This window comes from Vulpes lagopus, chromosome 8 (assembly GCF_018345385.1).
Source record: "Vulpes lagopus strain Blue_001 chromosome 8, ASM1834538v1, whole genome shotgun sequence".
NCBI classification, from domain to species: domain Eukaryota; kingdom Metazoa; phylum Chordata; class Mammalia; order Carnivora; family Canidae; genus Vulpes; species Vulpes lagopus.
The window spans coordinates 72,022,962-72,035,886 of record NC_054831.1 but is presented as its reverse complement, the minus strand read 5'-3'; the positions used below and the strand labels follow the sequence as shown (position 1 = coordinate 72,035,886).

The 12,925-nt window shown below is 40.6% G+C and overlaps 1 protein-coding gene across 4 annotated transcripts in view; it reads right to left on the bottom strand.

Annotated features, from left to right (window-relative positions):
* The window catches only part of FRMD4A (FERM domain containing 4A), a 319,692-nt gene that overhangs the window by 103,682 nt on the left and 203,085 nt on the right, over positions 1–12,925 (bottom strand). For all 4 annotated transcript variants that reach the window (XM_041767383.1, XM_041767382.1, XM_041767386.1 and 1 more), the window contains exons 6-7: positions 10,348–10,404; positions 9,393–9,415 (exon numbers count right to left, since the gene is read on the bottom strand). In XM_041767383.1, coding sequence (XP_041623317.1) covers positions 9,393–9,415; positions 10,348–10,404 — 80 coding nt within the window. The remainder of the gene's footprint in view (positions 1–9,392; positions 9,416–10,347; positions 10,405–12,925) is intronic.

The window sequence follows — 12,925 nt, the reverse complement described above, 5'->3', positions numbered from 1 at the left end:
TCATCCGTCTAAAACCTACAAATTTCTGGATATGGAAGAACTGGGACTAAAGTTTCAGACATGCACTGTGGGTCTGTATGACTTTATTTTGGTACAATGAATCTAGAAAAATCAGAGATAGATTAATAAGGGAAGCTGTGTATTTGTTTCTCCTTTGGTGATCATTAAAAACCATGCAGGAGGGGGTGCCTGGATGGCTCAGTTGGTTAAGCATCTGCCTTCAGCTCAGGTCATGATCCTGGGGTCCTGGGATTGAGCCCCATGTCCGGCTCCCTGCTCAGTGGGGAGTCTGCTTCTCCCTCTCCCTATGCCTGTCTCCCCATTGCCACTCATGCTCTTTCTCTCTCACGTAAAAAATAAAATTTAAAAATAAAAAAACTGGGGATCCCTGGGTGGCTCAGAGTTTTAGTGCCTGCCTTCAGCCCAGGGCGTGATCCTGGAGTCCTGGGATCGAGTCCCACGTCGGGCTCCCTGCATGGAGCCTGCTTCTCCCCTGCCTGTGTCTCTGCCTCTCTCTCTCTCTGTGTCTCTCATGAAAAAATAATAATAATAACAAATCTTAAAAATATAAAAATAAAAAAACTGTGCAGGAAACAATTTTCCTTTCCTTTTCCTTTCTTCCTCTTTGTGAACCAAATTCAAGTTCAGGTTTAACAGAGAAGTTACTATTTGAGCGTATTTCTATACACTGGCATATCTCCTCCGATCACCTATGATTTTTAGGTGTGTAGGGAGGGCTTGCTCGCAAAGCTGGTAGCTAGGATCTCTGTAAAGCTTCTCCTGGCATCGTGTGACTATTTTCAGACAAAGGGAAACATCTGGGGGACCCCCTGAGACTTCTCCAGCATGAGATTCTAGATTCTGGGCATGGATCACAGAGAAATAGGTCACACTGTACAGAGGGGCAAAATTACATTTACGAATTATGTGCCTTTATTTCTGATGTTTAGTACCAATTTACCTAAATGCAAATTTTTTTTTTCCTTATTAGTGAGTTTGGTTTCCTAGGGTAATGCAAAACCTTTTGTGAGTTTCTTTTTCTTTTCTTTCTTTTTTTTTTTTTTCATTTTATGAGTTTCTAACAGTTGTAAACTTATAACATTCAAAACCAGTCTTGAGGAATTTTTAGAAGTCTACAATTGAAGATAGTAATTTTACTCAACTAGCACAAAGAAGCAACTGATGAGTTTGCTACAACACCCTTTACAGTGAGAATCTTAATTTTGAAAGACTGACATAGTGTTAAAGCCGTGAGCTGTTCTGCTATTCACAAGGTCAAGAAATACGATATTGACATTACATAAAGGCGGCATAAAAGAGACAGCTGTCATAATACAAAATCTCCTCCTTACTTTATAGCTAAATGATTCCCATAGGATTTGAAGACTATCATCCTGCAAAATACCCTATCTGAATACTTTTCTATGCCCAGAAAAATGAATTACACACTTGAAAAGCTCAGTCAAATGGATTTTTGTGCATAAAACAAAGATTTCTGTAACAATTTATAACTTTTCCACTTGAACATTTTGTTTCAAATTTTCACAGATTCTGTTCCTTTCAAAAGGTCCTGCTGGTGTGAAAGATTCCAGCTGCTTCTCACTCAAAAGTCCTTTCTTAAATCACGGGGAAAACATCATACCCCTCCCCTCTCTCCCTTTTTGTGAATATATGAGAATTATATAAGTTTATAAATTCTTCCCACAGAAACTCATCTTTGGGTTGACAGATGTGTTTCAAACTTAACAGATGACTTTTCTAGTAAGTTTCCAATAGGGACATTTGCAAATTGGGGGGTATTAAAGATACTATGAGGTTCTATCAGTTATATTCCAAATGTTGACTGTTCCAAACACCACTGTCTGAGTATTTCTTACTAATTATCTAAGGGTCTCAGCAAATCTATTTCACTTACTATATGATTACTGCCAGCTGTTTTCTTTCAAGAGGCCAATTAAAAAATTGCAGGAAAACATATGCCAAATGATCAAATGCTCCAATAATGATTTAAAGCCGAGCGTGCTTTGAGTTGTAGTAGTAAAACCACTTATGTAAATGCAAAGTAATGATATCAGTGGACTCGGAATGGTGATTTATAGACTGCTGCCTGAGATTAATCAACTTTCAACACTGGGCAAGAAAATAACATTGTCATCTTTTTAAAGATAGCAATCTACAGTAATGTTTATGTTACTAAAAAAGTCTTTCAGAAGAAAACCAGCTCTTTGTCTTCTTTTCCTGTTGATCTTCTAAAATTCTGCCTTCAACTTAGTACTGCCTAAAAGGCCTCCTCTAGACTGACAAAAAAGGCCCACAAACCTGGAATTTTCAGGCACCAGAAAGCCGAGCTTCATTTCCATTAATTCACAAATGCTCTTTGAAAAGGCAGAAAAGCTTTCAAACAAAGAACCAAAAAAAATTCAAGAGGGTAATTTTTTTTTTTTTGGTCCCAGAAATTGCATTTTGTCATTCCAGACTAGTAAACACAGGATTCCATGGTTTATGGAAGATAAAATATTAAAAAGTGTTAACTTTTTTTTTTTTTTTTGCTTCTAACTGTTCCCCCAGAGCCCTAAGAACCTGCAGTCTGTGAAAGTTAAAGGGAATCTTCCAGCACAAATAAATACTCCAAGACCTCTCCTGAAAGGGAGGGAAAGATCAATATCCTCTGTGGCCAAGGACTGCTCTTCAGTAGTATGCACTGAGTAATGCACTGCTCCATTGCAGAAAACATTATTATTTCTATTATTAGTATCTTATTATTTTAAGAAGTGGAATTAGACACCTGCAGGCTGATGATGGGAACATGGTACAATTTCATACCTACCACTGAACTCTGCTGGACCTGCATTTCACTTTGCACAGATGTCACATAAACTGACCCCTAAGTACTCAATTACAGCTTCACTTCTTTGCCTATGGCTGCTGTGTTTATTTTGGAACAGAGAGAGCCTGCAGATGGAGGTTCCCCTTCCACGGCCTCTTATGCACACGACGGGCTCTGCCGAACAGGTAAGCCAAATGTGGCCCACGGCCCTCTACCTGAAATGTTCTTAATACCTGTCTTTTCCAGGTGCTGTTTGCTTACTGGTTCTGATAAATCTTATGCTAGTAGAACCCTGTTTTAATGATTAGCATCAGTATATCTCTAGTCCGCTATAACAAAGGTATTTCCAGGTCCCAATAGACCGTCCAGTGTAACAGAGCTTTACTGATCTGGTTCCAATAGATCTTGTTAACAAAAAATTGTATATAACAGATGTTTTTTACTAATCAATCCCTGCTAATGTTTGGATGGTTCTTTATATCAAAGGTAGCGGTGATCTGTGCATTTATTTGTGCTGTATGGCATAAACCATTTTTTAATTAATTCACTGATTTGCCAAAATGTTTAAAATGATTTTTCTTTTCTTGTCTCATGGCACCCTTCTGGAAGTATCAAAGGGCTGGTGGAAAGTAAAATATAAGGTGATTCTGCAAATCAAGCTAGAGAGGCCAGGGTGCCTGGATGGCTCAGTCGGTTAAGCGTCATGATCTTGGGGTCCTGGGATCGAGCCCCATGTCAGGCTCCCTGCTCAGTGAGGAGTCTGCTTCTTCCTCTGCCCTCTGTCCCTCCTCCCTGCTTGTGCTCTCACTCTCTCTCTCAAATAAATAAATTTTTCTTTTTTTTTAAAAAAGAGAGACCGGCTGCTAGCGTTTTCAGTGAAGTCCCCCTAAAGTCCCCCTAGAGAAAAAAAAGAAAAGCAAAAAAAAAAAAAAAAAAATCAAGTTTTTGCATACAATGTAGCAAGAAGTCTTCTGTTAAATTACATTAGAATGTAACTATGCAATCTGGATGTCCTATTCAGCTGATTCCACTGACCTTTTTAAGAAAGAGAATATTATTTTCCTATCATAACCAAGATTTTTTCTTTAATTTTTTTATATAGGAAATGTCAGTATTCAGCACTCAAATCACTACACCATTTGTGATGCATAAAATATGTATACATTATGGAAAATGTGTGTTAGCTGATGAATGATCAGGAGCAATTATCAAATAAGAACTTTCTGTTTTTAAACTGTGTTGATCTGGGGCGCCTGGGTGGTTCAGTGGTTGAGCAGAGTCTGCCTTTGGCTCAGGTCGGGATCCCGGGATCCTGGGATCAAGTCCCATATCAGGTTCCCCAGAGGGAGCCTGCTTCTTCCTCTGCCTATGTTTCTGCCTCTCTCTGTGTATTTCTCATGAATAAATAAATCTTAAAAAACAAAACAAAACAAAACAAAAAAACCTATGTTGATCCTTCTCAACCTTATATTTGCCTACATAGCTGTCATGGTTAGCAGTTCTTAGGCTTTCAATTGTTTTTAAACAGAAATGCCAACTCTAGATTTCCTGATTGTGGATGGACACTCATTTTTGTACACACAAAGACACCAGGAAGCGAAATACGATCACCATGCTGTGCTGAGGAAAATAATACAAGTGAGAAAATATTGTTTTTAGATAAGACTACTTCCTAAACCTTTATTTTTTTTTTAAGATTTTATTTAATTATTTGACAGAAAGAGAAAGAGTGTGTGCACATAAGCAGGGGGAGCAGCAGAGGGAGAAACAAGTTTCCCACTGAGCAAGGAGCCTGACATAGGGCTTGATCCCGGGACCCTGAGATAATGACCTGAGCCAAAGGTAGATGCTTAACTGACTGAGCCACCCAGGCACCCCCTTCCGAAACCTTTAACAATACCTCACAAATCTGTCCACAATATGTTAGAATATGAACATTTATGACCATGGACAATGGTCTCTTCCTACCATGGACAATGCCTTGTATCTATCTAGACCCTGATCATTTTCTTTCAGCAACACTCAGCCCAACATCTCATGGCCAAGTCCAAGGAAACAGGAAGGTGAGCATTTCCATCCATTGGAAAGAAAAGGGAGTTATGTAAGAATAAGCCCTCAGGGGTCTGCTGGGCAAAATGAGTCCAAAAGAAGAAACAGAACAGCCTGTGAGGACCCTGAGAAAGAATAGCTTTGATTCCGGGTTGTCTGCATACAGTTCTCCTTCTACTCAAGTATATCAGCACTTTTGACTTCTCCCTTTTGTAAAAATAACCTTTTTCTTTTCGTAGTTCAAGGAAACTGCTCCTATAATTTGTAGACTTTTAAATCCTCATTCCCCTTAAATAATAATTCATATATATTCACTGACATGTAAACATACAGAATAATAGTACCTCCAGGCAAAATAGCCTTTTAGAGAGTTAGATTTAGGACCCTTCAGCTATGAAAATGTTACTTTGTCTTTTGTGTGTGACAATTAGTTAAAAGGTTCTCTAAGCCTCTAGATTCTAGAACATTCTAGACTTAAGCCCTGGACCATGCCTTATTTAAAAGGCTTCTGCAGGAGTGCCTGTGTGGCTCAGTCCACTCTTGATTAGGCGTTCAACTCTTGATTTTGGCTCAGGTCAGGATTTCAGGGTTCTGGGATCGAGCCCTTGTGTGGGGCTCCACGCTCAGTGGGGAGTCTGCTTGGGAATCGCTCTCTCTCTCCCTCTGCCCCCCACCCCCTTGCTCATGCTCTTTCTAATAAATAAATAAATATTAAAAAAATATATAAAAGTCTCCTGCAGGGAGCCCAGGTGGCTCAGTGGTTTACCTCTACCTTTGGCCCAGGGCATGATCATGGAGACCCCAGATCGAGTCCCACGTCGGGCTCCCTACATGAAGCCTGCTTCTCCCTCTGCCTGTGCCTGTGCCTCTGCCTCTTTCTCTTTCCTCTCTGTGTATTCTCATGAATAACTAAAAAAAAAAAAAAAAAAAAAAAAAAAAGTCTCCTGCAGTGTTTTCTGTGTTCTACACTGACATCTCATTTTATTGATGCTGTACAGAAAAGCATATTATATTTAAAGGGTATGTATACAAGTCAAGGCCTTCTAATTATTATTTTTTAAAATATTTATTTATTTATGAGAGAGAGAGAGAGGCAAAGAAAGAAGCAGGCTCCATGCTAGGAACCTGACGTGGGACTCAATGTGGGGTCTCCAGGATCACGCCCTGGGCTGAAGGCAGCGCTAAACTGCTGAGTCACCCGGGCTGCCCTAGGCCTTCTAGTGAAATACAACACAGGTTGCACAGTCCTGCATTAATTATTAATAGAGCAAAGATAACCCTAAAATACTAGATTATGAGAGTGGGACATCTAACAGGTCTAATGATCAGCCACCAAACCAAATATACTCAGTTTCACCGTTCTGGGGGATTTCCCTGGGTATAGATGGGGAGAGGCAAAAACAAGGTACTTGGAACCTCTTCTCTGATTCCCAGACTCCAGGCTGCTGCTGCACACGTGGGCCTCAGATGGGTGTTTTTCAGGGCGCTGCACTAATAGATCACCACCAACTTCATGATGGGAGTGCTAGGCTGGCAGATACACTGACCTTCTGGATAAGGTGCCTGACCCCTCCCTCCCCTGACAGCTATTTCTCTCCCCAGACAGCTGGAGACAAACAAACCAAGAGGCAGCACTTTGACAAATGAAGCTAAACCAGGATCCTTTGTTTCTTGGAAGCCCACAAGCTGGCATTCCACAAGCTCATGAGGGGGCTGTGAATTAGTGAGGCCAGGCCTGCACTTCCTCCTCCTTGGCAATCCCTGTGGCCATACATTCCCAGAATCCGTGGGGCCAGGCGACGCTGGTCCCAGTTCACATTCCATGCTGTCAGGGTGCTCTCAAAAAAAAAAAAAATTTACAACAGAGTTCAGGGCTGGTGAAAGAAAAGGAGGGAAGAGTACCTTCGGAGAAAAATAGTGATTGTTCAACTATTTTTCATGAGACCAGAAACATTTGTAAGTATATGAACCGGAGCTTATCATAACCCCCAGATTCGAATACCAAATGAAGGGCAGAAAAAAGTAACAACTACAAAAAAACCAACAAAATGAACATGGTTTCTACATCCTGAAAATGTTTCATTCGAGAAATTTAGTGGATGGTCATTGACCACCTACAATGCTTGAGGTCTCCAGCTAAGGCTGTAAGACAGCCTTAGTTTAAAAAAAAAAAAAAGACTACCTCTGTTTTATAGCAAGAACTTGGGAAGTCTAAATAAAAGGGGCCTGGAGGTCTCCTTATGCAAATATTCAAACGGAGCTGAAGGGACTAATTTTAGCATCAGGGGAAAGCATGCTGCAAGTCACCAGCTAGCTCCAGCCCTCTACTTGTTTTTATATGGCCTGTGAGCTGAGAATGCCTTTTACATTTGTAAATGGTTCGGGAGGGGAAAAAAAAAAATCAAAAGAATAGTATTTTGTGATACAGGAAAATGTATACAGAATTCAAATTTCTAAGTCTATAAATAAAGTTTTATTGGCACACTGCTGCCCTCATTTATTTACCTACTGTGGCTGCTTTTGCATTTACAAAGAGAGAGCTGAGTAATGACTGTATGGCTTGCAAAACCCAAGGTATTTACATTACAGATCAAATCCACCAAAAGCAAGAGAAAACACACAAGTTCCTTCAAAGAGTAAAGGCAGGATTTGTGTTTCTTTCTTTCTTTTTTAGAGATTTATTTGAGAGAGAGAGAGAACAGGAGAGAGAGGGAGTGAGCATGAGGGGGAAGAGGGTCAGAGGGAGAAGCAGACTTCCTGCTGAGTGGGAAGCCCCAAGGACGTGGGGACAACAGAGGATAGAGCTCTACCCCAGGACCCTGATGGTGGGGAACAGAGAGTTAACTAAGGACAAAGTAGAAGCTGATATCCCACAAAGGACACCCCCTGCCCCCCAGGGAGGGATATGTATGACATTCCTCAGGAAGTTCCCAACTGTCTTAATGTTAATACCTTGTTAGAGGGAAAACAGTATGTTGACAAAGTCCTTGAAACAGGCAAAGCGACCTTCCTCTACGGACTCAATTGCCTCGATGTTAACACTTTGCTAAGGGCAAAAGGGGATCTTAGCCGACACCCAGGATCCTGTAAGTCTACTTTAACATATAAAAATTCCTTTAGAAATTTCCTTTCTCTCTAAACCCCCCAAGATACATGTCGGCAATCATCCCCCTAGTGTATAGCCTACTGATGCACATCTGAAGGGTCTCTTGACGCAGGTTTTATTAGATGGTAATAAGTGACCTTTTCCCAACAATAGCTAGTGCCCTCAAGGTCCTGGAAACCTTGCTTCCAAAATTCCTTAGAGAGTATACAATCCCCAAACCCCTCCCAACTTGAAAGTATAAATAATCAGTCATTCCTCACAAACCGCCCCCTCCTGGCAGCAGCTTTTTCTGCCCACAGGTAATGTCCCCCTGTTTTTTTAATAAAACCACCATTTTGCACCAAAGATGTCTCAAGAATTCTATCCTGGTTTTTGGCTCTGGATCTCACCTAATATTCCAAAACTTCATCACTGAGATCATGACCTGAGCCCAAAGCAAATGCTTAATCTACTGAGCCATGCAGGTGTCCCCGTGTTTCCTTTTATTTTTATTTATTTATTTATTTTTCCCCGTGTTTCCTTTTAATACCAATTTTGCCAATTCCCTATTGAGGAGCCGGAATGCGATGCCCTGACACTGTTTTCTTGTACATTTAGACCTTGATTCTACAACACAGATTATCCCACATGTTTCTTGCAATAAAACAGAATGCCAGGAGTAATATCTGTCTTTGAGCAGACAGTCCTGTTGGTGGATGGCTATACCTCCCTACTTGGTAAGGGCTCGAGGAATGATCGTGAGAAAATGAGAGGCAATCCAACCACGCTGGCTAGTGGGTGATGCCTCAGGAAATGAATGACAAGATTGAAGCTGGCAGTTCCACAGGCTTAATAAGCAGCACGCAGTGTCCCCAGTGGTTAAGCATTTACATTCTATCCAACGTAGTATCTAGAGAAGGAAGAAACGTAGAAGTGGGGGACTGTAATAGTTTGATGAAAGAAAGCTAAAATGGGATAGCATTTTGTCCTCTGGAGGGGCAGGGGGCTGAAACAGAGACAACGAAAAAGATATGCACACCCCAGGGTTATCGGAAGCCCTATTCACACCAGAGTGGTGAGTTCCGGCTCCATGGACACACCTGGACAATCTAACAAACTTCCATACAGCTGCCAAGTGTGACACTGGGTACTACTCTCAGCTTTTTAGCGACCTGTAGGCTTCCCATTTAGTACACAATATCCTCCTTGCTATTACTAGGTTTCCTCTGCCTGACGTTATCTGTTTCAATTGACAAGTTGAGAGCTGGATCTCATCATTAATATAATTAAAGCACTGCCCTCCTATAAAGGATATGAAGAATAATTTCTTTTAACAGAGATGTGATAGAGCACATTGAGCAAAAAATAACAAAAAACAAAAACAGAAAAACCACAATGACCCCAAAATTGTGGAAACTTTTGGAAACTCACCTAGAAAAATCTCCCTTTGCTTCCTGTAGAAGAAAAAAGTCAACATCAGTGAAAGGCTCCAGTCCAGTGTGCCAGACTTTCCAGTACATTCTACCTACGGTCACGACAACTCCTCTACTGAGTCAGCTCAGCTTACTACTACTGTCGTCCTACCTGCTACAGGAAGGAAATGAGGAAAGGACCAGGCATTTGCCCCTGAATATGAGACACTAAATTTTAAATTAAACTTTGGAAAGTCGTATACAAAAAAAGTGATTCAATAATAACAAAACACAAGTTTCTCCCTCTAGACCCAGGTTTGCTTTTTTCTAGTTTAAAGATTCTGAATCTAAAGGTGGGTCTGCCTCTGTGTTGCATTATTTGCTTTGTCTTGTACCGTGTTATACTACAGAGGGACCATGAAGAGCTTTAATGACTCTAGCACGATGCCTTGAATATAGTAGTTGTTCAATAAATCTTTGTTGAAGAAATAAATGAATGACCTTCTTTCAGTTCATCTTGTCAGTGTTACTATTATGGTCACTGTTGCTAATTTTCATTAATAAGTCTTTCACACATAAGCTAAAGGTCTCTCATTATCTTTCCATGGGGTGTGAAATGATTCTCTTGCAATTAATTCTTCTATGGACTTGGCTTTCTCCAGAGTGAGGGGGGCACCAAAATGGAAGGAAATAGGGCCACTGAATATCTTAGTTTTCTTTTTCTTTTTTTTTTTATCTTAGTTTTCCAACTCAAACGATATATACATAATTTTCCTTTGCAGAGAGACACTGTCATATAATTTGGAAATATCAGAAGCTCCTATTTACAGCCATGGTGTACTCCTTCCTGTTAGCTCTATAAATAAGATGACCAATAGGTAGTGCATAGGGCAGCTGGCTGTGCATGGTAAAACTTACTGCTGTCTCTTCTGTGTCTGGCTCTGGGATCCACAGATGAGGGCAGAACAACCTACCTGTAAAATATAGGAGGCTAATTCAAACACCACTTCGCTGTCCACATCAATCAGCTCCTGAAAGGAAAAACCCACAAGGAAGGTAAGTTTGGTACTTAACAATGACTTCTTTATGACAACTCCTAAATAAAGGCCAGGTCTTCCTCTTCTGAGGTGACCCTCAGAATCTCAAATGCTCACAGGATATCTGTGGTCTGGATTACTCGGCCCCAAGTGCTCCCTGACATCCTGTTCTCGGCTTTTAGCCAGAAGGGACCCCAGCGGTCCTGGGCTTTCTCAGTCACCTCATCTCAAAGGCCTCATCTTTAAATCTTGTGACAGTAGGCGGCAGACCAGTCTTGGGCTTTTTACAAATTTATTAATCTGATTCATCAATGGAGTCATAACCAATTGTGTTTTCTTCATAAACTACTTTAGAACCAGGAGTAAGGCTTTATTGGGAAAAAAAAGTCATAATGGGATTGTGACCCTTTAAATTAATATTAAATTTAATAAAAAATACAGTTTTAAAAAAAGATTTTATTTATTTATTCATGAGAGAGAGAGAGAGAGAGAGAGGCAGAGACACAAGCAGAGGGGGAAGTAGGCTCCACGTCAGAGAGCCTGATGTGGGACTTGATCCTGGGTCTGCAGGATCACGCCCTGGGCTGAAGGCAGCACTAAACCGCTGGGCCACTGGGGCTACCCCAAAAATACAGTTTCTCACTGCAATGGTCTTATGGCTTTCAAGCGCTTGACAGTTTGATGTAGCTATTAGCTACCATAGGGTCAGAGCAAATACAGGGCACTTCTGTCATTGCAGAAAATTCTACAGACTAGCACTGCCACAGAGCCTAAGTTTAAAAATGCTTCCCATGAAAAAAAAAAAATGCTTCCCATGAATGTCCTCGTGTCCCTTTGTGTGTGTGCATGTTTGGTATACGGTACAAAACACTTAACACAACAACCACCTTCTTCACATATTTTAAGTGCATGACGTTGTATTGTCATATATTGTTCAGATCTTAAAAACAGAGGGAACTCTGGAGTCCATCAGCCCAGAAAAATAATAAACAAATTAACTAATGTTATACTTGTGTTGTGAAACTTAAGTAGAAATGTCTGTTTTATTCTTTCTTTCTCTCTCCTTTATATCACTAGATGCTATAGTGAGTGATGGGACCACAGAACATTAGAGCTAAGCCAGGCTTCAACACCGGCTAGCCCAGCCCTCTGCTTTTATTGAGATCAGAAATCCAAAAATGTCAAGGGACTCTCCCCAAACCACAAGGCCTTAGTGGCAGTGAGGAGGCTGGAAACAATTGCCTCACCTCTTGTCCGGCAAGTGACCTCCCTGAGTGCATCTACTCCCCTAAGTCAGTAAGGACTTGGGGCTATCGCTTGACACTTGTTAGAATGGCTATTATCAAAAAGACAAGAAATTGCAAGTGTTGGAGAGCATGTGGAGAAAAGGGAACCCTTGTGCATGTTGGGGGGGGTGTATACTGGGGCAGTCTCTATGGAAAACAGAACAGAGGTTCCTCAAAAAATTAAAAATAGAACTAGCCTATGACCCAGCAATTCTACTTCTGCATATTTGCCCAAAGGAAATGAAAGTACCAGCTTGAAAAGATATCTTTACCCCCATGTTCACTGCAGCAGTATTTATGATAGCCAAATTTTTGTAAACATGGGAACAACCTAAGTGTCCATCAATTGATGAATGGATAAGGAAAACATGGTGTCTGCGTATGTATATATATAATATTCCACACAATGGAATATTATCCAGTCATAAAAAAGAACAAGATCTTGCCATTGGAAAAACATGAATAGATCTGGAAGGCATCATGCTAAATGAAACAAGACAGAGAAAATATTACATGATATCACTTGCACGTGGAGTCTGAAAGGAAGAAAATTCAAATACATAGATACAGAGAACAGACTGATGGTTGCCAGAGGTAGGGGGTGGGGGAAATGGGTGAAGGGGGTCAAATGTTAAAACGTCAGTTTATAAAACAAGTCCTGAGGATGTAATGTACAGCACAGTGACTATAGTTGTTACTATACTGTCTATCTGAAGGCTGCTAGGAGAGCTAGATCTCCGAAGTTCTCATCCCAAGACAAAAAGTATATATGTGGGGTGATGGATACTAATGAGACCTACGGTGGGGATCATTTCACAAGATACACAACTATTGGGTCACTATGTTATATACCTGAAACTGATATAATGTTATATGTCAATTATTTTTCGATTAAAAAAAATAAGGATTTGGTTTCAGCCAACCTGTTCTCAGAGCCATAACCATCACTGAAGTTAGCTAAAACCAGAGTTACTTTTCACTTGAATTATAAACCAAACTCTGATTCACGGATTTTCTAATTAATTTTTTTTTTTTTTGTGGTCCTCAACGGGACCCTGGAATTCAAAACAACACACTCTAGCAAGCCTGTATCTTTTGAAAGAGGGATATCATTTGGGCCCTTTCAGGCCCAGTAATTTCAAAAGTGGATAATAATATTTGCTACTGAACCACCTCAGGAGTGTGGGCTAAGGGAACCAGGGAGAGCATATGGAAGAATCGGGCACAAT